The 22560-nt window shown below is 31.5% G+C and overlaps 2 protein-coding genes across 4 annotated transcripts; one reads left to right on the top strand and one right to left on the bottom strand.

Moving 5' to 3' along the window:
• Positions 1-3426: 3426 nt before the first annotated feature.
• Positions 3427-5292, bottom strand: LOC111881057 (uncharacterized). Its single transcript, XM_023877448.3, has 5 exons — positions 4471-5292; positions 4202-4338; positions 3905-4056; positions 3748-3814; positions 3427-3671 (listed from the first exon to the last, which is right to left on the bottom strand). Exons 1-5 carry the CDS (start codon positions 5201-5203, stop codon positions 3633-3635), a joined length of 1128 nt encoding a protein of 375 aa, XP_023733216.1. The 5' UTR covers positions 5204-5292; the 3' UTR covers positions 3427-3632.
• A 12500-nt stretch (positions 5293-17792) lies between these two features.
• On the top strand, positions 17793-21640 carry LOC111881050 (UDP-xylose transporter 2). 3 transcript variants are annotated; one of them, XM_023877441.3, is made up of 9 exons: positions 17793-17997; positions 18269-18297; positions 18406-18605; positions 19088-19272; positions 19743-19810; positions 19940-20072; positions 20617-20778; positions 20906-21178; positions 21257-21640. In XM_023877441.3, the coding sequence occupies exons 3-9, from the start codon at positions 18485-18487 to the stop codon at positions 21365-21367; spliced, it is 1053 nt and encodes a 350-aa protein (XP_023733209.1). In that variant the 5' UTR covers positions 17793-17997; positions 18269-18297; positions 18406-18484; the 3' UTR covers positions 21368-21640. The 3 variants fall into 3 exon arrangements, with proteins under 3 accessions (XP_023733209.1, XP_023733208.1, XP_023733210.1); XM_023877440.3 differs by having other exon boundaries at positions 17794-18089; XM_023877442.3 differs by lacking the exons at positions 17793-17997; positions 18269-18297 and having other exon boundaries at positions 18485-18605; positions 20906-21640.
• The last annotated feature ends 920 nt before the right edge of the window (positions 21641-22560 follow it).

Raw genomic sequence — 22560 nt, 5'->3', positions numbered from 1 at the left:
TGTCAGCCCACTAGGTTATGTATTCTGGTATATAGGACTTTGTTATGTTGTAGTGATATGTCAGATCTGCATGATTATTTTTTTGTTGGTTATATGTTTATCTGGTGCATATGTCGACATAGTGTGGTTGGGTTGAGGCAATACTGCGTTATGCGAAAACCAACAAACCTATGAGCAATTCAGACACAAGTTGTGTCGGGAGGGCAATCCATACATATGATGTGGGCTTAGGAGCAATCCAGACATAAGCTGTGGGCTCGGGATTTTCAGTATTATTGTTTCTATAACATTTTGAATATGTAATGTGGGATTTTGACTTCCACAATATGTTTTTGAAATATCTTTTATGTAAATCTAATATTATGTCTTGGAAAGTTTAAATGGGATGATATCACGATTACTTTATTTTACAAATGGTTTTTATTTAATGTTGGAAGTTATAGTTTTTCTATATTAATTGCTTTAAAAAAAAAAAGAACGTTACATGAGGGTATTGTTGACTAAGAGTGGCACCACTAAGAACCTTATAGGATTCTTGCAAATCAAGGCCTTTAAAATGTAAATGAGTAATGAAACGAACATAGACCATTATGGGCATTTTCGGTATCCAAAATTCGAAATCGACCATGTCAAGAACCTAGTCATTAACTTCAGGTCATAAAACAAAGTAATTACAAGCAAAGTACTAACCGATTTTCATTATTTTCAAAAAATTTCAAATCATACTTTTGGAAACGAAACATAGTGTACTTTGTTCACATCTTCTTATTTTTACAACCAAGAATTACCACTTGACTAACTAAATCATAATAGAAACAATACACATGCACACTACACCATGATAAATAGTTGTTATACAAAAGAACTAGCAAGTAAAGATCTCTTAGACTTCCAAAAGACGATCTTGTTTCTTATCATAACATCTTACTTCCTAACGATACATGAATCACATGGTAAACATACTTCATGAGATATTATTATCTCGTAAGTGAATTGATGAACATATATGGTAATTTTCATGTAGAGTAAATTACATGAATGATCTCTATGGTTTGGGGTAATTTGCACGTTTGGTCCCTAACTTATTTTTTTAACTCTGAAGGTCCCTACCGTTTGTTTTTTGTTGCATACTTGGTCCCTATTTTACTTAAAAAGACTATTTCGCTCTTGATTTTTTAATTTATTTAAATAACGTGGGTAGGTAAGGTAAGGTAAGGTGATGTGGAAATGAGGTTGAGGGTGTGTTTATTTTAATAAATTAAAAAATCAAGAGCAAAATTGTATTTTTAGGTAAAACAGGGACCAAGCACGCAACAAAAACAAACAGTATGGACCTTCCGAGTTAAAAAAAATAAGTTAGGGACCAAACGTGCAAATTACTCCAAACCATAGGGACCATTTATGTAATTTACTCTTCCATGTATAATAAAGTGTAAAAAATGTATAGTTCACAATATTCAAAACATTAGGTTTCTAATATAAATCATTACTTAATCATACACAAATTCATTATCTCCATGATTAACACTTTTACATGTATGTAATCATTTAGGTTATCTCCCAACAAGTGTGAATCCAATACATATGACTATACAATTCATCTCCTAATGAGTGGGGATCCGATTTATATGACTATACAAGTCATCTCCTAATGAGTGGAACCCAATTTATATGGCTATACAAGTCATTTTCCAGTGAGTGGGAATCCAATTTATATAACTATAAAATTCATCTCCTATTGAGTGGGAATCTAATTTATATGACTACAAGCCACATCCAAATAAGCGGGAATCCAATGCATATGCTTACTAATACATATTCATATTACAAGTAATACTCTTGAGTTGTTAGAAACTAAATTTTAAGTCAAACACTTACCTTTCAAGGACTGAGATCCCAAGTCGAGTTGTGGTTTCTCTTGAGGCTTCTTACCTCTTAAACCAATGGATTATCATCTACATATACATAGGGATGAGCAACGGGCCGGACCCGGACCGGACCGGCCCGAAGACCGAAAACCCGAAGACAGAAGATCATGAATTAACTAACCCAAAAACCGGACCGATTTAGAGTGTATAGGGTCCGGGTTCGGTCCGGTCCGGTTCCGGGTACCAAACCGGGTTTCGGGTTTTGGACCGAATTAGACTTTGACAGTGTTGTTTACAGTTTCGGTCCGATCAAGTTCTGGGTTACAAAATGGGTTTCCTATCTTTGTTGTTTACATCAAAACACGTGAAATCATTCAACTTTTCTATTGAACATCAATACTTGTATTTTTTACGCATGTCCGGAGATCATGTGACAAAAGATGCATTTTTGTTGAACACGTTTGTAGATGTTGATCAACATCTATAATTTTCCATAAAACAGTTTGTACCAACGGTTTTCACAAAACCGGCAAAACCTACGTTTTTGTTTAGAACTTTTCAAAGAATATTAAAACCTCTTCTATCACTGCAAAATCATACGTTGCAGGACTCTTCTTAAATTTCATCACTGCAAAATCATACATTGCAGGACTCTACTTAAATCACGTGCAAATGAGGTGTCTACATAAAAAATTACAAACGTTATTTAAAAAAACTACATTACTAATAAAAAAAAAACTGCATTATTTATTAAAAATCTTTATTTAACAGCTTTTACTTATAAAAAAACAGTCTCTTTTATAAAAACTGCACTATTTATTGAAAAAACTGCACAAGTTATTAAAAAAACTGCATTTAGCAGCTTTATTTATAAAAAACAGTAAAAAAACAGCTCATTTTATAAAAAAACTGCACTATTTTTTGAAAAAAAAAAAACTGCATTATTTGTTAAAAAACTGCATTTTTAACAAGAAAAAAACATTTTTAATAAAAAAAAACTGCAGCTTTTTTTTATAAAAAACAATACTTTAAAAAGAAAAAATAATTTGAGCTATATGACCAGTATACTGGGTATAACCGGTCACAAGGACTGCATTTTTACAAAAAATAAAGTATAAGGGTTTATTTTACAAGAAAAAAGAATAAAGACTAAATATATACATTTCAAAAAATATCTTACCCTATCAAATCATTATCCTATTAAATAACAAGTTGTTGGTGGGCTTTTGAAGAAGCCTTTTCTTTGTAACCAAATTTAGTGTCCAATCCATTAATTGTTTCCTTGACTAATTTAAGTCTTTTAATTAAACAAGCTCTTTTATTTACTTTATAATAAATAAACCCATTTATTTATTTAGCTCGATATTGATTAACTATTAATTATTTATTTTAGTTGGTAAATAAAAATTTTGCCTTGTATAAATATATTATTTATTTCATTCTCTTGTGATGATCTTTAATCGGTGACCTATAATTAGCAGTAAAACATATGCCTTATTTGTTGCACATTTACAAGAGGTATTTAACTACTTAGTAATATCATGATGCTACAAGAAACTTTAACTTTAAAAGAATTGATTCTTAACTTTGTATCAACCATGAAAATTGTTAAAAAAAATGTAATCCTTAAGCATGAGAATAATATACAATCATAACCAACTTTTACCTAACAATCATAGCCAAAAATATACAATCATAAAACACTTCTTCACTAAACAAAATCTCCAAAACTTGGAAAGGAATCTAATGGATTGTTTTGACTTGTCAACGTGTCAAATTTCTCCATTTGTCCTTCAAATCAACCTGAAACCATTCGCCTACAAATTGTAAGTTTTGTCCTTGTTAACAAATGCAACTTATAAAAATAATGATGCATTACCTCTGTTCTATCTACAAATATGTCACGATATATATTTAACATCAGCTTCCAATTTCCTTTACCATACCTTCAAAAAAGAATACAAATTATATGAGCTATAAAACTGCAAATAAAAAAAAAAAGTGAAATAAAGAAAGATTTTATAAGTTTGTCTTACTTTAGCACTCCTGTTCGCAGAGTGTCCTCCTCTGTGATACTCCATCTCATTTTCTTTCTTGTTTGTGGGAGTTTCTTGTTTTTGTACTTGAGAGGTGTAATGGGTTGCTTTTTTGGTGAATCTTTGTTGGAATTATCAATGGAGTCACTCCACTACAAAGAGATTTTAATTAATTATACTTAATGCATCTATAACAATTTATCATATGATAAAAAAGATATCTGTTTGTAGTTGGGAAATATCAAAAACATTAAAAGTTCAAATTAAGATACATGCACAAAAGCCAAAAGGCATTACCTCAAAGACATGGGCAGTGCTATTTTGTTCCATTAGGCTAACATTAGGCTCCTTTTGATCATCTCCATTAGCATTTAGGGCTTCACCATGATCACACGAGGGACTGGGATCATCTACAACAACCTTATTATGGGCACCTACAAATACAATACAGTCACAATGAAGTAACTAACATTCTGATACATTCTCACATGCATTATGATCATTAACACTGATACAAAACCAAAGACAAAATGTCTTTCTATTAACAAGTTTCAGATTGAAATTACCTTTATCCTCTCTATTGAGATTGGCATTAACACATTGAACATCATTTGAAGCACCATCTGCAGCTACTTCTTTAATCTGATCATGATGTTCTTCCTCTTTACCCAAATCCAAAACCTTCCTTGGCATATCATCACCCAGTGTCCCAGCCACTGATTCAAGAAACGTAGGACCCATCTTTTCTTTAGCCTCCTTGACATAACAACAAACGGCATCCACTGCATCCAATCCCTTATACTTCACCAAGACTTTTTCAAAATAATTTGGAACCCAAACGCCAGCCTCAAGATCATTCATCCAACCCAACAAATCATCAGAAACCAAGCTCACTCCGTTTGCCACATCAAATTTCTCCATTTTTTCAATCCTACCCCTCCATATCCTACTCACAGCACAAAAATACTTGTATGTATCATCATCCCCACTCTCTTCAATCAACTTTACTGTACAATGCACCGCAACAGCGCAATACGCTGCTTTCATGGCTTCAGAAACCTTAGTATTTCCTTCTCTATGATCCAATTCTTCAATTTGTTCTAAGAATTCGAGAGTACGTTCGGAGATTGTACCTTTTTTGATATCAGACTCCAGTTTTCGCAAGAGCAGACTCTTTGTAATGCTTGGGTCGTTGTTTGGCAAAGGAAGAACGCGAATTAGAACGTTTAATAAGCGATCGTCGAGTGAGTGTTGTCGTATGAGGAACTCGAGAATCCACCTACCTATATCAACGTCCATTTAATGAAATTACGCATATACAATGATGAAATCTTACACTTTTCCTCAGGTTAGTCGACTGGGTTTTTGAATTAGGGTTTTCAATGAATAGATGGTGGGAAATGGGAATGATCCTGTTTAAAATTGGGGTATTCTTATTTTTATTCAAACCCCCTGAAGTTTTCAAATGTTTCAAAACCTACCTCGTAAAATGCATATTTTCTAAAATGTCACTTAACTTAAGCAATTTCGGTATTGCGCTTTTTGACAATGACATTTGTTTTCTACTTTTTTCCTAAGAATTTAGGCAGATGTTTGATAAAAGTGTCAAACTTCTAGTACCAAGTTATTAGTTTAGTAATGTACTAGTTGTGAAACCCGTATGTTACATGGGTTTGGTAAAATAAAAAATATATATAAATGTTTAAACAAAAATTTATTTAAATTTAAAATTTTAGATTTGAAATTTAAAATTTGAATTTAAAAGGAAACATATTAAATACAATATATAAGTACTAATATTGTAATTTATTGACTATTTTTAATTAAGGCAATTAGTAATTGGTGTGTAAATTTGATTGTTAATTAAGAAAAGATAAAAAATGAGAAAATGACAAATGGAAAAAAAATTTATTCAAAAATACCAAAAAATGACATGTATCCAAATTAATGTAAGAGTGACAAGTGGCAAAAAAAAACCTTCATTTATTAGAGAAGATTATACTCCATTATTGTTACTAAATTTTATTAGCATCTCCACTTATAAGAAAAGTGCCTCCAACAAAATTTTGGAACATACTTGCAAATACTAATCTAAAAGTCGATAGGCACAAATTCGACGAACTTCGGCAGAAAGATAATGACTATTAGGCTAAGAGGTGTGGTGTGTTTTTTACTAATAGTGAAAAGGTGTCACGTAGACGTCACGTCAATTTTTACAGTGTTTACAATTTTCACTTATGGATTAGGGTGTGGTTTTTCCTAGGTATGAGCATATGATCCGTGGGACCGGGCCGGACCGGAAAAAAAAACGGGACCGAACCGGATTATCATATTAATGGGCCGGTTTCGGGTTTGGTTTTTATCAATAATCGGGTTTCGGGTTTGGACCGGACCGTACCCGAATTAAAGGATTTAACCCGAACCGGACCGGACCGGAAAACCAAAAATTATTTTCTTTTTTTGATCGACAAACAGTAAGCGAGAATTACCAAAATAAAAAAAATGTTGTCCGATTGAATTAATTCGGCCTCTCCTGTGGATCACATTATAATGTCATTTTTTTTTTGTTTCGGCTTCTTCTCTTGATCGTATTATGGTGTCGATTTTTTTTTCTCGAAAAACCAAAAGTTATTTCCTACTACATTTTTTTTAATAAAAATAGTGCAGTTTTTTTTTAAAATAATGCAGTATTTTGTAATAAAAATAACTAGATTATGACTCGCGTTAAACGCGGGGAACATAAATTAAATACATATCACATTAATAGGTGGCATTGTCTTAGGTGAAATTTTAATAAAAAAATGTTAGTTAGATTCATTTTTAGAGTTTTGAACCAAACTTGTTAAATAAAAATATTAAATATTTATATTAGAACAATTTGGTTTTTTAATACAGTAATTTTTAACATAAATGATCCACATGATCCTTTGTTTTATCACGACATGATGTGACTCCTTGATTAAAATATGTTGTGTAGTAGCTTTATAAATTGACTATGTTCGGTGTACCAATCCCCATGGAGGCTCGCATGGCTCTTTTCATATTGGTCATGTAAAACCAAAAGCAACAATAAGTTGTTATATGTACCAGCAACCTGCAAACAAATTCGATAAACATTACAATTAAAGTGCATTGTCATAACCATAAACATCAAATTCAGACATGTAATTTGGTCAATTTCTAAAGTATTTTTTCCTTATAAGACCGGAGGGTGTGGGCGGGATGTTTCCCTCACTTTTTGTGGGCCACACCACTCTTTCCCTCACTTTTCTTTCCCTCACCTAAAACCCAAGGAATGGGTGGGAAGCTTCCCTCGCTATTTTTTTATATTTTTTTTAAAATATATTTCATACATATATTATACTCATTTTTGTAGGGAATTAAAAACCATGAATTTTAATATATTTTTTATATTTTTTTGATAGGTATATAATTTTATAAATATTAAAAATGATTAAAAAAAAAAAAAAACAAAAAAAAAAAACAAAAAAAAACCATGTCTAATAGCATGAAGAGAGAGAGAGAGTGCAGCACTCCCTCCCCCCACCTCTTTCCCACGGGATGTTTCCCTCACCCAAGGAGTGGTATTCAAGAGTGAGGGAAGCTTCCCTCACCTCCTTTCCCGCTCCCACTCCGTCCAACCTAAGAATTAAAATATGATTTTTCAGTCAACGCCTAATCACGTATGCATATCTTTCGCTTAAAGAAATTATTACAAAAAATAGCATGCTATGAACAAAAAATAATATTAGTTTCATAATTTGCCAAAGGTTAACATTAATAAATTATAATGAACTTTCACAAATCTTGCATTCTGATCACCACATTCAACTAACAAATAAAATTCAGTTTAGTGGATTGATTCAAGAAATACATTCATGACTTCTTGTAGTTGAATTTGGGAAAATGCTAAGACCTACTGAGATATGAGGGAGCGGTCTGTGAGGCTACGGTTGGTTTCTAGAGTGCATTATAAATTCAAAATTGTTGGCACGTATCTTTCATACATGCTTCAATTATGAAATTTAGAGCTAACTTGTCAAAATCAAATTACAAAAAAAAAAAAAAAACAAAAAAAAACAAAAAAAAACAAACAGATATGTAACCTAGAAATCAAACAACATATTTTTCATAGAAATAAATATCACAAATCTACATTTTACACTTTATATAATATTCTCCAATTATATATTATATTTTCATCTTTAATGGTCACTAACACCTCTTTCAACCATATTATTGTGTCATGAAAGAACTATAGAGTACACACATGCGTAATCGTACTGACAACAATTAATATTCTTTTATGATAAATATTGATATAAGTTTTGTTAACGATAAAAGATAGATTATCTTTTATCTATTTAAGTTAATTTGTTTCCTTTGTAAATCCTTTATTTGTGTGTGTATATATATATATATATATATATATATATATATATATATATATATATATATATATATATATATATATATATATGTAATACTTTGTACAAATTAATAATAAGAATCGGCAATATATTTCTCATATGGTATCAGCCTAACATAACAGATCCCTCTTTTTCACAACCCTCCCCACGTCTCTCTTCTTCTTCTTCTTCTTCTTCTTCTTCTTCTTTAATCAAGATCCATTACAACCATCACTCATCTGAACGTACAGAAAACTTGTGTGATTCTTTGCGCCAATTAAAGAAAGGTACCTCATATGTCTTTGTTTTTGCCAAAAAATTTAAATCTCTTTGTGATCAATTGACAGCTACTGGACATCCGGTCGATTCTATGGACAAAACTCACTGGTTTTTATGCGGTCTTGGTCCCGCTTTCGAGACGTTTTCTACTGCACAACGGGTTGTCCAACCACCGCCATCCTTTGTTGGTCTTGTCTCTCAGGATGAAGGGCACGAGCTTTTCTTGGTTTATCTTCATGGATCTGCCCCACCTGTTGCCGCCTTTTATGCTCAACATCAGCCTTCTCGAGGCTGTGGTTCTGGTTCTGGCTCTCGAGGTGGCCGAGGCCATGGTTCCGGTTTCTCTGGTGGCCGCGGATGTGGGAAACATCCTCCACACTGTCAATTGTGGAGGATAATAAAAAAAGTAAAATGAAATATGAGGGTAAGAATAATCCAAAAACTATTTAACATAATGTATATTTCATAAATGGAAGTTAAGTATATACACCTCATCTACTTGTTGGAGATCAGCAATAACATGAAAATCAAACTTATGAAGGAAATCGTTATTTGCAGACTAGAGGATGGAGGACAAAGCGTTGCTACAATTAGCATATGTGCTTTCTGGATTGGCTTTGGCAAGAAATCTTAACAATAAAGAAGATGTTATTTTTGTTGCTTTAAAATAGGATCATTGATAAAGATCCTAGTCGTGGTGAAGCAATTTGTGACGGAGAACCGTTCTAACACGATGCATAATGAAGTTAGTATAAATGTATATTCATTTATAGTAAAAGGAATAATCATATTTTGAAATTTTTTTAAGGTTTAATTTGTGAATCAGAGTAATGAACAAACCTCTATAATAAGATATTTTTCCGTATTGAATAACAACTAACATAGGAGGTTGTTTGTTATTTTCCAAATAGTTAGCAAACTGTTGTGCATACCCATCCCAGAGTGTTACATTTATTTGTTTGCTTCTATAAAAATCAAAAAATAAATAAATATACAATATAAAATGACATTATAAAGTAAAATTTGACACAAAATTTTGAAAAGTAAACATACTCTAGATCTTCCAAGCTCAAATTTACTCTCTTTGATAATTTATTTTTCTTGTTCACAAGGGTTCCATTGGGAAACATCTCACAACATCTCCAATAACATATATTATATAAGATAAAAAAATGGAAGATTAATATAAAAGTTTCGGTATGGTGAGTGATGGTAAATAACATAATATTGTTGCATAAATCGTTATATTGTAACATATAAACTAACCAACATGTGTGTTCTCAACAAAGGCACCATCCAAAATGGTGCTAAAGTTTGCAAAAGAGAATCCATAAAGTGATCCAGTCTACTCATTGAATGGTGTAACTTTGGTTGTGATATAAATATTGATTTTGTTTTCATTATAAAAAAAACTATTTTGTTTTGATTAAGACCAAGTTGTGGATTTTAGATGTAGTAATGGTCATCCTCATGTAGCAAACTTTTAAATCTTTCAACCCATCTATTAGTAACATTTGCCTCGACCTTCCTTCCCTAAATGCACAAAAAACCAGTTTATATATTGTTATATGTGGTTAGAATGAACTTGTAAGAAAAATTCATAAATAAAAAAATTATTATTACCTGTTCATCAATGAGAATCATATCAATTTTTAAAGTCTTTGTTGAATATCCATAAGCAAGATGTTTTGTGAGACATATTATTCTTACTCTCATGGTAAATTGACTTTTTGAAGCATCAAGTTGGTATATAAATGTAATGTTGCTTTGAATCGTGTTTCTGTTTATGAAAATACTAATCATTGTTAAACACATGTGACTCAACCAAGTAATATGGACCAGGTAAAATAGGCAAAACAGGAACAATTCAAAATTATAGGGTCAGAGTGAAAATATAGTTTTAAGGATGATATTTATAACTTTTGACATAACTCAAGGACGCTGAATGTAATTTAGTCTAAAACATATAATGTAGAAAGTCTTTTGTATGTAATCAAAATCAAATTATAAATATAAAATAAAATAAAATTCTTATCATCCAAATATTAAGAGTAAATTACTGAAATCGTCCCTATGGTTTGGCCAAAATTACATGTATCGTCCCTAACTTTTTTTTTGCACTCGGATCATCCCTATGGTTTGATTTTGTTGCATTTTTCGTCCCTATGTTTTGGTTAAAATTTCACGTTTGGTCCCTACCTTTATGTATGTAAGGGACGAAAAACGCAACAAAATCAAACCACAGGGACGATCCGAGTGCAAAAATAAAAGTTAGGGACCAAACGTGCAATTTTGACAAAACCATAGAGACGATTTTAGTAATTTACTCAAATATTAATGATGTTATATAATTTTTAAAAAACCTCATAATGCAAACCTGACAATAAAGTTAGTATAAAGAGTTTTTTCTGATGCTCATCGGAAAACATATCAAGCAGTAGAAGGGGCAGCAGTGGCAGGGGTAGGGATATTTCAGGTAAAGAGAACGTATACATAGATATTGTTCTACCCTCATTCATCATGCAAATAGTATTCAATATAGAGGAGTATTTTTTATGTGGTGTATAGAAATATACCAGTTCCATTCATTGATATATATCATTGTATTTGATTCATGATTACATTTGATTACATAAGTTTCAGGAATGTTGCAAATAGAGGATATAACGTTGATTATACACAGACTCACAAACAAACATAGGTCTAACACATTAAAAAAATTGATATAAAGGATATACTTTTGCTTTTGTAAATGAATGAAACAAATATGCTTAAAGTAGACTGATTAATTTTTTTCATGACCTCTCAACATGAATACAATAATAACAGGTAATAAGAACAGAGTAAATGCAAGAAATTGGAGAAGAAGAAGGAGAACAAATTAAAGAAAGAACTTGAAAAAAAGAATTGGAGAAGAAGATTGCTGAAGAAGAACACTGTAAATCGTAGGGCTCAATCCAAAATCCTAAGAATAACAACTTCAATGTAATTGTATATAGGATGTTTTTGAATAAAAACAAGCATTATCTCCAAAAAAAATTGGGATCCAAAGATATTATCTTTGAGATTTTCGGCTATTCATTTGGAAAAAAAATTAAGATATCAGTTATATTGATTCAAAATTTTAAATTAATTGACTTGCTTATTTAATGAGTTTTAAAATTCAAACCAATATCTGAAACTGATTCATTTTATATGGGATGTACTGCTAGATAAATTATAAATAATATTGATTTTAATTTTAACTCTCACATAGATTTAATTAGATTAGATTAGATTTTATATGTTAATAACCAAATTATTGATATGCTTATTTAATGAGTTTTTCAAAAAGAAAAAAAAAAGCTAAAAGGATTTGAATTTTGAAACCAAAAATTATAAATAAGGAAGTTAAATTATGAACAATATTAATTAGAGAAACTGATATCTAGTATACAAATAGAATTATATGCTTTAATTGATAACATAATTGCTGAATTTAAATATTCTATAATTATTAAAGATTCTATAATTAAATGTAATTGTATTTGAATTCTATTTGAGGAAGATAATGTCAGCAATTTGATCTAATGGTGAAAAATAAAGGATTGAAATACAATTAAAGGCCCTGATTGCTTCATTGATTATTAAGGGTTCTCTTTTAATAATATTAGAGATGTTGTTAAGTGTAATTTTTTTTATAAAAATAGTACAGTTTTTTTTATATAAAAATAGTGATGTTAAGTGCATATTTTTTATATATAAATAGTGTAGTTTTTTTTTTTTATAAAATAGCTTTTTACTAACGTTTTTATTTGTTTGCATACACCTCATTTGCATGTATTCTAATTAGTGTCTCGCAACGTACCATTGTATTCATCATCTTTTATATATTTTTTTAGTTGAACTGTGAAAACAATAAAGATATGAATGATGGATGTTATGTAATAATATTATAATTTGAAATACTATATTAGAGAGTGACATGACAAACAAAACTTGAAACCGTAAACAACAAACATACGAAACCTAGGTTGGTACAAGATTGGACCGAAATCGTAAACAACACTACTATAGTCTAATTCGATCCAAAATCCGAAACCCGGTTTAGTACCCGAAACCGGACCGAACCCGGACCCGCTACACCCAAAAACGGTCCAGTTTTTGGGTAAGGTAATTCACGATTGTCAGTCTTTGGGTTTTCGGTCTTCGGGTCGGGCCGGTCCGGGTTCGGCCCGTTGCTCATCCCTAGTTTTTCCTATGAGTTTTTTTTCTTTTCTTTTTTCATTTCCAAAAAAATAAGAACCTTTTTAAAAACCATATTAAAATTAAAAATAACATTTTAGAAATCCTAAAAGTAAAAAATAACATGAAATTAAAAATTACATTAAAAAAAATAATAAAAAAAACTAGAAAAAAAAAACACAACATTGAAACTTCATTTTGTGGTTTAGCTTATATTTTTCGCGAATCGACTGCTTCACCACTTTAGCCACCTCTTGATTTTCAGGGTCGAGGTGTCTCGCATCTTGCATTAACAACGAATACTCTGTAAGTCGGACGCTTTCCATTTTCCTTTTGCTCGAGCTTTTGTTTTGTCCCTTCCCATTGGAGGAGGAGGCAGGTGTATTTCTTCAATGTCTTCGTTATCATCATTAAGATTAACGCATACCTGACCATTTGATGAGACTTGTTGTGAGCTCGAATATGAAGATGTCTAGCTTCTTTTTGGTGGATTAACAATTTCTTCATGTGTTGCAAGTTCCCTCCACCTAATGTTTCTTTTGACAACTTCTCACACATGAATAAACTTAAAAGGCTTCAGCATATCATCTTGAAATATAACGTGTGTTTTTTTCAACAAATTCGCTTCACTTTCTCCGCTAGCCTGTTTCTTTTCATACTTTGTGTAAATTACATTCCAATGTGTGACGACTTTGTTCATAAGATTTCATTTGGAGTTACATTGATCGGAGGTCTGATAATCCGGATTTCGACCCATTCCCTTACAAAATCACTCTATGATACGTAACCAAAACTGATCACGATTTTGACAATTTCTCGTGCCACCATCTTCAGATATGTCGACCCATGTCTTTGCTAACTCAACTTTTTTTTTGTCCATCTTCTCGGATCACTTTTCCTTTTCTTTTGTTGTTGAGGTTCTTGTTGTTCTTCCCCTATATATATATATATATACATATATATATATATATATATATATATATATATATATATATATATAGAGAGAGAGAGAGAGAGAGTTATGTTCAAATGTTTCTAGCAAATATTGTGTTCCTAAATGCACCAATCACGATTTAGCAAATAATTAAATAATTAATTAAATCAAAAGGGTATTTCTAGGTTTTTGACACATTCAATTAATGTGATCATTTAATTAAATCCCTTCGATTAAGGAAACAAAATAATTAGGTTTGACCTAATCTCTCTCTTTTATCTCACGTCTTTTTCACCAAAATCTGTTATTCTTCAGTCGCAATACCGTATATACCGTCGATCCCCTTTGCTGGACCCTTCACCGTGTTCATCACAATCACCGACAACATCCACCATCGTCCATTACCACTCCACGAAACAAATCAGACCTGCAAATAATAAAATACGTGGAAGGAAGGGCATTTGTTTCTTACTCTCAAAAGTTTTTGAAATGGAGAGTAACAGCAAGAGTGGTGGTGTCGTCGCCGCTGGTGGTGGTCGGTTGCTGGTGAACGAATCTTCTTTCGATGTACAGAATGACAGGAAGCGATTTCAGATAGAATTAAAACCTGATGAAACAACGATTCTTTCATGGGTTAAGCTGCTTAAAGAATCCGACATTCCAGCTGATCAGTCTCCTCCTACATCACCTGAGCCTCCGGTAAGAATTCTCTTTGTTGGTTTTATGTATATAATATTTTGATGATCATGTTGTTGAATTTTTGTTTTTCTCCACTATTAGGGTTAAATGATTGTTAGATTTGTGCAAATTTTGTAAATTTTGTTTGATTTGGACACAATTCGGCATGCTCTTGTACAAAGGAAGCCTCAATGTAAAAGAATTCAACAGGGGAGCCCAAAATTTCTCGAATGGGAGGCAAATTTTACAAACTGATTACAACTTTTACTTAAGGGTGGAAAATTGTTTAACTTGTATATTATTATGCATTAAAATATGATACATGATGATGCAGGAAATGTCTTTAAGGACTTGTTTCCTGAAATGAACAAGTTTTCAAGCACAATGTACACATTTGATAAATGCCAAAATGATCTCACTGTTGGATATCAAATTAATATTATGTTAGAACGTTTAAGGAATTGAAGTTTAAGCGACAAACAAAAAATGAAATATTCTTTTAGAAGTGAAGTTAATATGTGTAGTTATGTTATTTTGGTGTATTCAAACCTGCAAGTTCTTTCATAATGAGAAAACACATTATTCTTTTAGAATGAGGTTAGTAACACTCATTAATTTGATGCCTATTATTCCTAAAAGAATTCACAAAAGAATGTTTTTTAAGTGCATTATGTAATGTATTATATCAGAATTTATTTATATAAATGCATTCTGTTAGAATGTCTTTGAGAATGTTTGTTAACAAGTATAAATGTATCTTATTCTTTCAGAATTGCATGGAGAAGTAATTCAATATTGATCATACAAGATAAATATTTGGAATCGCGTTCAACAACAGGTATATATGCGAAGATCAAGTGGATATTCTATTAGAATATGTTAGAATATGTATAACTATATTAAAATGTATAAGGATATTAGTATGTAAGAATATGTATTAATTTGTATTTTATTTCGGATGTGTATTAAGAATAAAATCATAGACCCAACTTAGATGTATATGAATAATATCTAGAATTATTAAATTAGGTTAATTATCAAAAATATCTGCATTGGAAATATATTATGCAAGAATGAAATCGAAAATATATTTACTAGTTTTTGGTTGGCATTTTTTTAAATTTAAAATAATTTAAAATATTAAGATTTTTAAAAATAATGAATTAATTATCCCTAAAAATCTAAAAATTCCCTTTTTAATATAGGTTAATTGACTAAAATATCATTATGCTGAAATTTGTGTGATTATATGGTACATGTTACCCTATTGTAATATCATAGACCCTTAGATCATGACATTTGATTATATTTCATCCGATGGTCAGATTTGTGCATTCCGACACACAATAATTAGTAAAAACAAAATAACCTAAGCATATATATATATATATATATATATATATATATATATATATATATATATATATATATATAACCTTTAAAAAACTAGATATATTTAACTATTATTGAAATTTGATTTCCTTCCGTATTCGTATCATTGTATTCTTATCGTATTCGTATGTGGCTAGCCTGCGTTTGCGGTGCCCTAATAAAAAAAACATATGTCGTCATTTTTAGATATTCACGAGTCACGAACGAAGAACATATCCATTGTATATAAATGTTTTCATTTTTCAATTTTATTTGGATATTAATGATTATTAATTTATGTTGAAAGCCTTTTTTATGTTAATTACTTTAATCATTTTATGAGTTTATACTGAAAAAACCTCATTTTACAATGTGTTACTCATTATTAAATGAGTTATATATGTTGGGTTTGACCAACTACTTGTGAACCCGCAAACTCATATACTTAAATGGGTTATATGAGCTGGGTTGGTTTGGGTTGAGGTTTCCATCCCATCAATCTGTGATCCATCAACCCACTAACCCATAAATAATATGTGTCGGGTTGAGTTTACGTTTCCTAACCCGTCAATCCGAACTTAACCCGATTGTCAGGCCTAGCTTGAACGAAAGTCATATTTCGCTCTAACCAGAAAACCAATTGGTTTCAAAGCTGATTCTTATTTTGTGGTTCCTTTTAAAAAAAAGCTTATATATTAATTATTAAAATTAAAATTGCATACTACCTATAATAATTATTAAAAATTTAACGAATTTTAGGTATGTATCCATTAGTTATCAAGTTGTTTTCTGCCGCTTATTTCAACGAACGTTATTTATTTTGCCTCTTGATCCTATATGTCCATTATAATAAAAGCCGTGTTGCATCCATGATATACTTTTAATCATTAAATGTTCACTTGCCAATCACCACTAACCAAATATATATACAACTCATAATTCCTTTATATTATTATTATTATTATTATTATTATTATTATTATTATGTTTGGATAAAGGTTTTCAATATTGAGATATTAAGTGTATTTAGCAAAAAATTTAATATTGAGATATTAAGTATATTTAGCAAAACTAATTGTTAGTTAAAATCTAAAAAAATTATTTGTATAAAAATAGTCGTAAACTTTTAAAGATGTAACATTATATAAAAACTAAAAAATGAAAACTCTTTAAACCTATTTAAAATGGTTTTTGGATTATGAAATTTTTGTTTAAAATAAAATCTTTAAGTTCGTATCCTTATACTAGAGTTGTTATTCAAGATTAAAAAAGATAACTATAAAAATAAAAAATAAAAATAACAATCTAAAATAGCCAATTTCCTTAATGATTTGTCAAAAATAGCCCAAAATTTCATTTGTTCGCAATGTAACCATATATTTCGCAGTAGACCCACTAAAAAATAGTGTAGCCCCTGTAAAATGCTTTTTTTTTTTGCCCCCAATACGATATCGCTTTGTCCAATTTCCTTAATGATTTGTCAAAAATAGCCCAAAATTTCATCTATTCGCAATGTAACCACACATTTCGCAGTAGACCCACTATAAAATAGTGTAGCCCCTGTAAAATGCTTTCGCTTCACCATATGCACTTCAAAATGGGTAATGTAGAACATGGAGGGTAATCATTATTTTTATGTAAGTACATTACCTATATGAGTAATGTATGATAAGACAATGCCTATGTTGCTTTTGATAAAAGTATATTACCTAGATGAGTAAAGTAGAACATGGAAAGTAATCATGCATAGGTGAGTACATGTTATAATGATAACATTGAAAAGTAACAATTGGCAAACTTAAATGCTTCCACATACATATATTGTGAAAGTATGATGTATAAATAAGTAGTATGATGTATAAATAAGTAGTTTGGCATTTAGGAGCCTCAATGATGAGATTCTAAAGTAAGAAGCATTTGCATTGGCTTTCGTTTACATGATCTAAGTTTGGGTAGGTAGATACAAAATCTTTAAAGATTTGAAACACCAACAACCAAAACTGAAATGAATAAGATAAACCCCATGAAAATCCATTTTCGTGATTCCATTGAAGCATTTAAACTCATGATCCGCCGGCGTGAAACCTGCCGGAAAATCACATTTTAAAAACAAGTCAACTTTTGGTGGCATTAACTTCCTCCACCTTTCCGCCCCCATTAAAAAGGAAATTGGGATTTGGGGGTTTAGATCAATTTGGGTAATATTTTAATTTAATCTCATACTATATTTACACATATTTCGATCCGATACTCATTGTCAGTTTCACAGTCATATCAGCTTCAGTTTCAGGTGAGCATTCGCATTCGTATTCGCATTCGCATTCGCTTTTGCGTTTTTCTTTCTTTCTAAATTTGAAAGGTTTCCACGTACCCAAATCTACAGTTGCAGATCTAGGGTTTTGATTTTTTAAATGCGGAATTTCACAGGTGTTTATTTGTACTTACGTTTTTAATTTCCGTGCCTTGCAGTTTGTCTGTTCGTAATTCACTTGAGCGAGGTAAAATTCGACTTCTGATGCTTTCTACGTTTGGATTTACTTTGATTTAACAAAAAGTAACTGTGATGTTGAAATTGTACCTATAATAATACCTTGTTTATTACGTAGGTTTTGAAATCAAGATCTACATTTGAAGCGATAAACGAAACGTATCACTCAGCACCATTATTGTCGGTGAGCAAAGAAGATGAGTGAAGGACAGCGGTTTCAGCTGGGAACAATCGGGGCGTTAGGTTTGTCTGTGGTTTCTTCGGTTTCGATTGTAATTTGCAACAAAGCGCTCATCAGCACCCTTGGTTTTACGTTCGGTAAGCCATTGATCTTTTGCACCAAGTTTAATTACTCTTTTATTTCTTTCTGTGGATCACCGAAGCTTCATAATTCAGAGATATGATCCTATCTTCCATAAGTGAGGTCTTAGGTTTAAGCTTGAACAACTACCCACACATCATTTGGTATATGTAATATGTTGTTCAAATCTCTCTTAACTATCTTCCTTCATGTTCATGTGGCCCTATTCCTATCCTAAAGCCCTGATGCTTTCCCATGGCTGGAAAAGATTAACTAATAACTGATGATCCACCTACACACATCTTGCTTTGTTTTGAATCTTGATGTGCTGATCCACCTACAGTTAACCAACATGTTAACTCATCTATTATGATAGGAATTTGGAGTTTTTCTTATACCTTGATTTGACATGAGTTTCTTTCTGCATAGTTAAAACCATTTAATGGATGTTCCTATTTCATACTTGTGTTGGTTTTGACTTGATTCCTTGTTCTCTCAGCTACAACTTTGACAAGCTGGCATCTTTTAGTCACATTTTGTTCACTACATGTGGCATTATGGATGAAATTTTTCGAGCACAAGCCTTTTGATCCTAAAGCTGTAATGGGCTTTGGCATATTGAATGGGACCTCTATTGGGCTTTTAAACCTTAGCCTCGGTTTCAATTCTGTTGGCTTTTACCAGGTAAAGTTTTTTATAACTTCCAGTGTTTGGTATGATGGAATCAGAGAAGGAATGAAATGGTTCTTTCAATTGGAATGAAAAAGAGTTAGTGTTTGTTTTGTCTGATGGAATAGAATGGACCATTTTTTAAGGAATGTGATTCCTTTCATTTGCTAACTAGAGATTCTTTTTCCTTGTTCCATTATGGAGTGCTATAAAATATGATCATGGAATGGTAATGACTAATTCCATTACCTTGCTTATTCCATTCCATTCCGTCTAACCAAACAGATAGTGATTCTTCCCTGTAGTTATGGAAGATCATAATTGAGACAACTCATGCAAATGCAGCTAAAGATGACAAAAAAAATTAATAATCATTACCTATTGTGTTAAAATCTTTCAAAATTGTATAAAATGTTCGTTTACACTTAATATTTTCATTAGTTTTAGGGAAATGTAATGTTTGTTTTTTCATGGTTTCTTTTCAGATGACCAAATTAGCAATCATCCCATGCACTGTTCTTTTAGAGACTCTTTTCTTCAGCAAACAATTCAGGTTAACCTTTTTTAACCTTTCTTTTTCTTACCATTTTCTCTTCAAGATTTACTTTTCAGAAATTTCTTGTCCATTCGGACAATTTTACCCTCATGACTCATATTTGAGGTGACTTATCACTTTTTACAGCAAGAAGATCCGTTTCTCACTTACTGTTCTTCTCATGGGAGTTGGTATTGCAACTGTAACTGACCTGCAACTCAACATGTTGGGCAGTGTTTTATCCCTGCTAGCAGTCCTTACAACTTGTGTTGCTCAGATTGTATCCTTGCTTTAAATGTTTTGAATCACAAGGGTATTTACGTCTTTTTCACATATGAGACATCCCATCAAATCCTTGTCCCACCTTTTTGACAAAAGATTGCAATTTTGTCCCGTTGACAAGCTTTCTATGGTTTTTTTCTTAACGTTGAGAATCACAAGGGTATTTACGTCTTTTTCACATATGAGACATCCAAATCAAATCCTTGTCCCATCTTTTTTGGGTGAGGCAAAATATTGCAATTTTGTCCCGTTGACAAGCTTTCTAGGGCTTTTTTTAATGGTGAGAATCACAAGGGTATTTACGTCTTTTTCACATGAGAGATCCAAATCAAATCCTTGTCCCACCTTTTTCTGGTGAAGCAAAAGATTGCAATTTTGTCCCATTGACAAGCATTCTATGGCTTTTTTCTTAACGTTGAAAATCACAAGGGTATTTACGTCATTTTGTGTAGGACAAAAAATTAGAATATTTTTTCACATTGACATTTGCTATGTTATGTCATGTGGGGCCTATATGTTGAATCTTAACAGATCCATCTCAGATGACAAATACAATCCAGAAGAAATACAAGGTTTCATCAACTCAACTTCTATACCAATCTTGCCCTTATCAAGCTCTTACATTGTTCATCGTGGGCCCATTTTTAGACGCCCTTTTGACAAATAAGAACGTTTTTGCCTTCAAATATACTCCTCTAGTCCTGGTTAGTACCAAAAATGCCCTTTTTTTTAATCTCTTGAAGTTCAATGCAAGAAACATCAACACACTTTTAACAATAGAAAGAAGTGAAATCATATTGCTATTTTTAACCATCTAATCCAAAATTGCAGGGGTTTATTGTCCTTTCTTGCATGATATCAGTATCAGTAAACTTCAGTACTTTCTTAGTGATTGGAAAAACATCTCCTGTAACTTATCAAGTATTAGGTCATTTAAAAACATGCCTAGTTTTGGCTTTTGGATATGTTTTATTACATGATCCATTTAGTTGGAGAAACATTCTTGGAATCCTCATTGCTGTTGTTGGCATGGTGCTCTATTCTTATTTCTGTACTCGTGATGCTCAACCAAAAGTCATTGAACCATTAACACAGTTATCTCAGGTAATCATCAATTCCATTCCATTCCTTTGTTGTTTCATGTATTTTTGTTGTTGTCTGATTTGTTTTATGTTATTGAAGGAGAGCGAGAGTGATCCTTTGATAAATGTGGAAAACGGAGTGAACACTGTAAGCGAAAGTAGTCCTCAGAAGTTAGGTGTGTGGAGTTCAGATAAAGATTTGCATGCGTGAAGAGGTTGAATTTTGGGTGTTTAGATAAAATTATTATAATGGAAATGGAAATGAGAAGTTTTCAATCCGGTAATGAAGATGTTACTGTGATGGGAATGGAATGGGTGAGAGAGAATATTGATGAGTTGTTATTGTATTATTTGACAAAATTTACAAGTGAGAAATATTGGGTTTGTTTGTTTGTATGAGTAGAAGAGTATCTTGGCATTTAGTTATAATATTGTATTTTGATAGAACAAGTTAAGAAGAACGAAGAAGAGAATATCTTGTTTATTGTTGGTTTTGTAGGATGGGTATGGATTGGATGCAAATAGCTATGTTACACAAGGTTCATTATAAAATTGCAAAATGTTTCATTAGAGGACTATGTGTTGATTTTTAAAGCAAAAATAATAACCAACTTTGTACATGTTATCTTACAAGCTCGTGTTCAAGACAACTTATTGTGTTTTGGAGACCAAATAAAGGCCCATCTAAGAGTAGCTATTGATGAATATGGAGTAAATTACGAATGGACCTATGGTTTAGAGTAATTTACGTGTTTGGTCCCTAATTTATTTTTTTAACTCTGAAGGTCCCTACTGTTTGTTTTTGTTATACGCGTGGTCCCTTTCTTACCTAAAAAAAACTATTTTGCCCTTGATTTTTTAAAATTTTCAAATAAACACACCTGAACCCCAACCTCCCTCGTCTTACCTTATATATCCCACAATTTTTTCCTATTTAAATAATAGTATTTTTAGGTAAGAGAGGGACCAATCGTGTAACAAAAACAAACAGTAGGGACCAAGCGCGTAACAAAAACAAACAATAGGGACTTTCCGAGTTAAAAAAATAAGTTAGGGACCAAACGTGCAAATTATCCCAAACCATAGGTACCAATCGTGTAATTTACTCATGAATATGCAATATCTATGTATTTTGACCCTAAGTTCAACGAACTAGGGACCAATTCGGTGTATTTCGGACACAATTATCGTATTCTAGACAAAAAAAATTACTCCAATGATTTTACACTATCTAAATTAATAAAATGTTCACAAAACATATAAGCAGACAAAGAACATATCGATGATGCAAACTCTTCATCTTCTGAAACTATTTTTGTTAACAAGCAAAGAGGATGTGTACCATTAATATGAAAACAAGCTAAAAACAGGGAGACCACTAAATCAGGTCGGGTGCCCCAACCC

This window comes from Lactuca sativa, chromosome 8 (assembly GCF_002870075.4).
Source record: "Lactuca sativa cultivar Salinas chromosome 8, Lsat_Salinas_v11, whole genome shotgun sequence".
Lineage (NCBI taxonomy): Eukaryota > Viridiplantae > Streptophyta > Magnoliopsida > Asterales > Asteraceae > Lactuca > Lactuca sativa.
Note: the sequence above shows the minus strand (reverse complement) of the source record. Positions and strands in the feature narration are given on the sequence as shown.

Excerpts from the sequence above, each read along its gene's own strand:
- LOC111881057 (XM_023877448.3), bottom strand. The coding sequence starts at position 5,203 with ATGGACGTTGATATAGGTAGGTGGATTCTCGAGTTCCTCATACGACAA. Across the intron at positions 4,057-4,201 it reads GCACTGCCCATGTCTTTGAG|TGGAGTGACTCCATTGATAA; the intron begins GTAATGCCTTTT and ends ATCTCTTTGTAG. Across the intron at positions 3,672-3,747 it reads TATTTGTAGATAGAACAGAG|GTTGATTTGAAGGACAAATG; the intron begins GTAATGCATCAT and ends GAATGGTTTCAG.
- LOC111881050 (XM_023877442.3), top strand. The coding sequence starts at position 18,485 with ATGAGTGAAGGACAGCGGTTTCAGCTGGGAACAATCGGGGCGTTAGGT. Across the intron at positions 18,606-19,087 it reads CACCCTTGGTTTTACGTTCG|CTACAACTTTGACAAGCTGG; the intron begins GTAAGCCATTGA and ends TTGTTCTCTCAG. Across the intron at positions 20,779-20,905 it reads AATATACTCCTCTAGTCCTG|GGGTTTATTGTCCTTTCTTG; the intron begins GTTAGTACCAAA and ends CCAAAATTGCAG.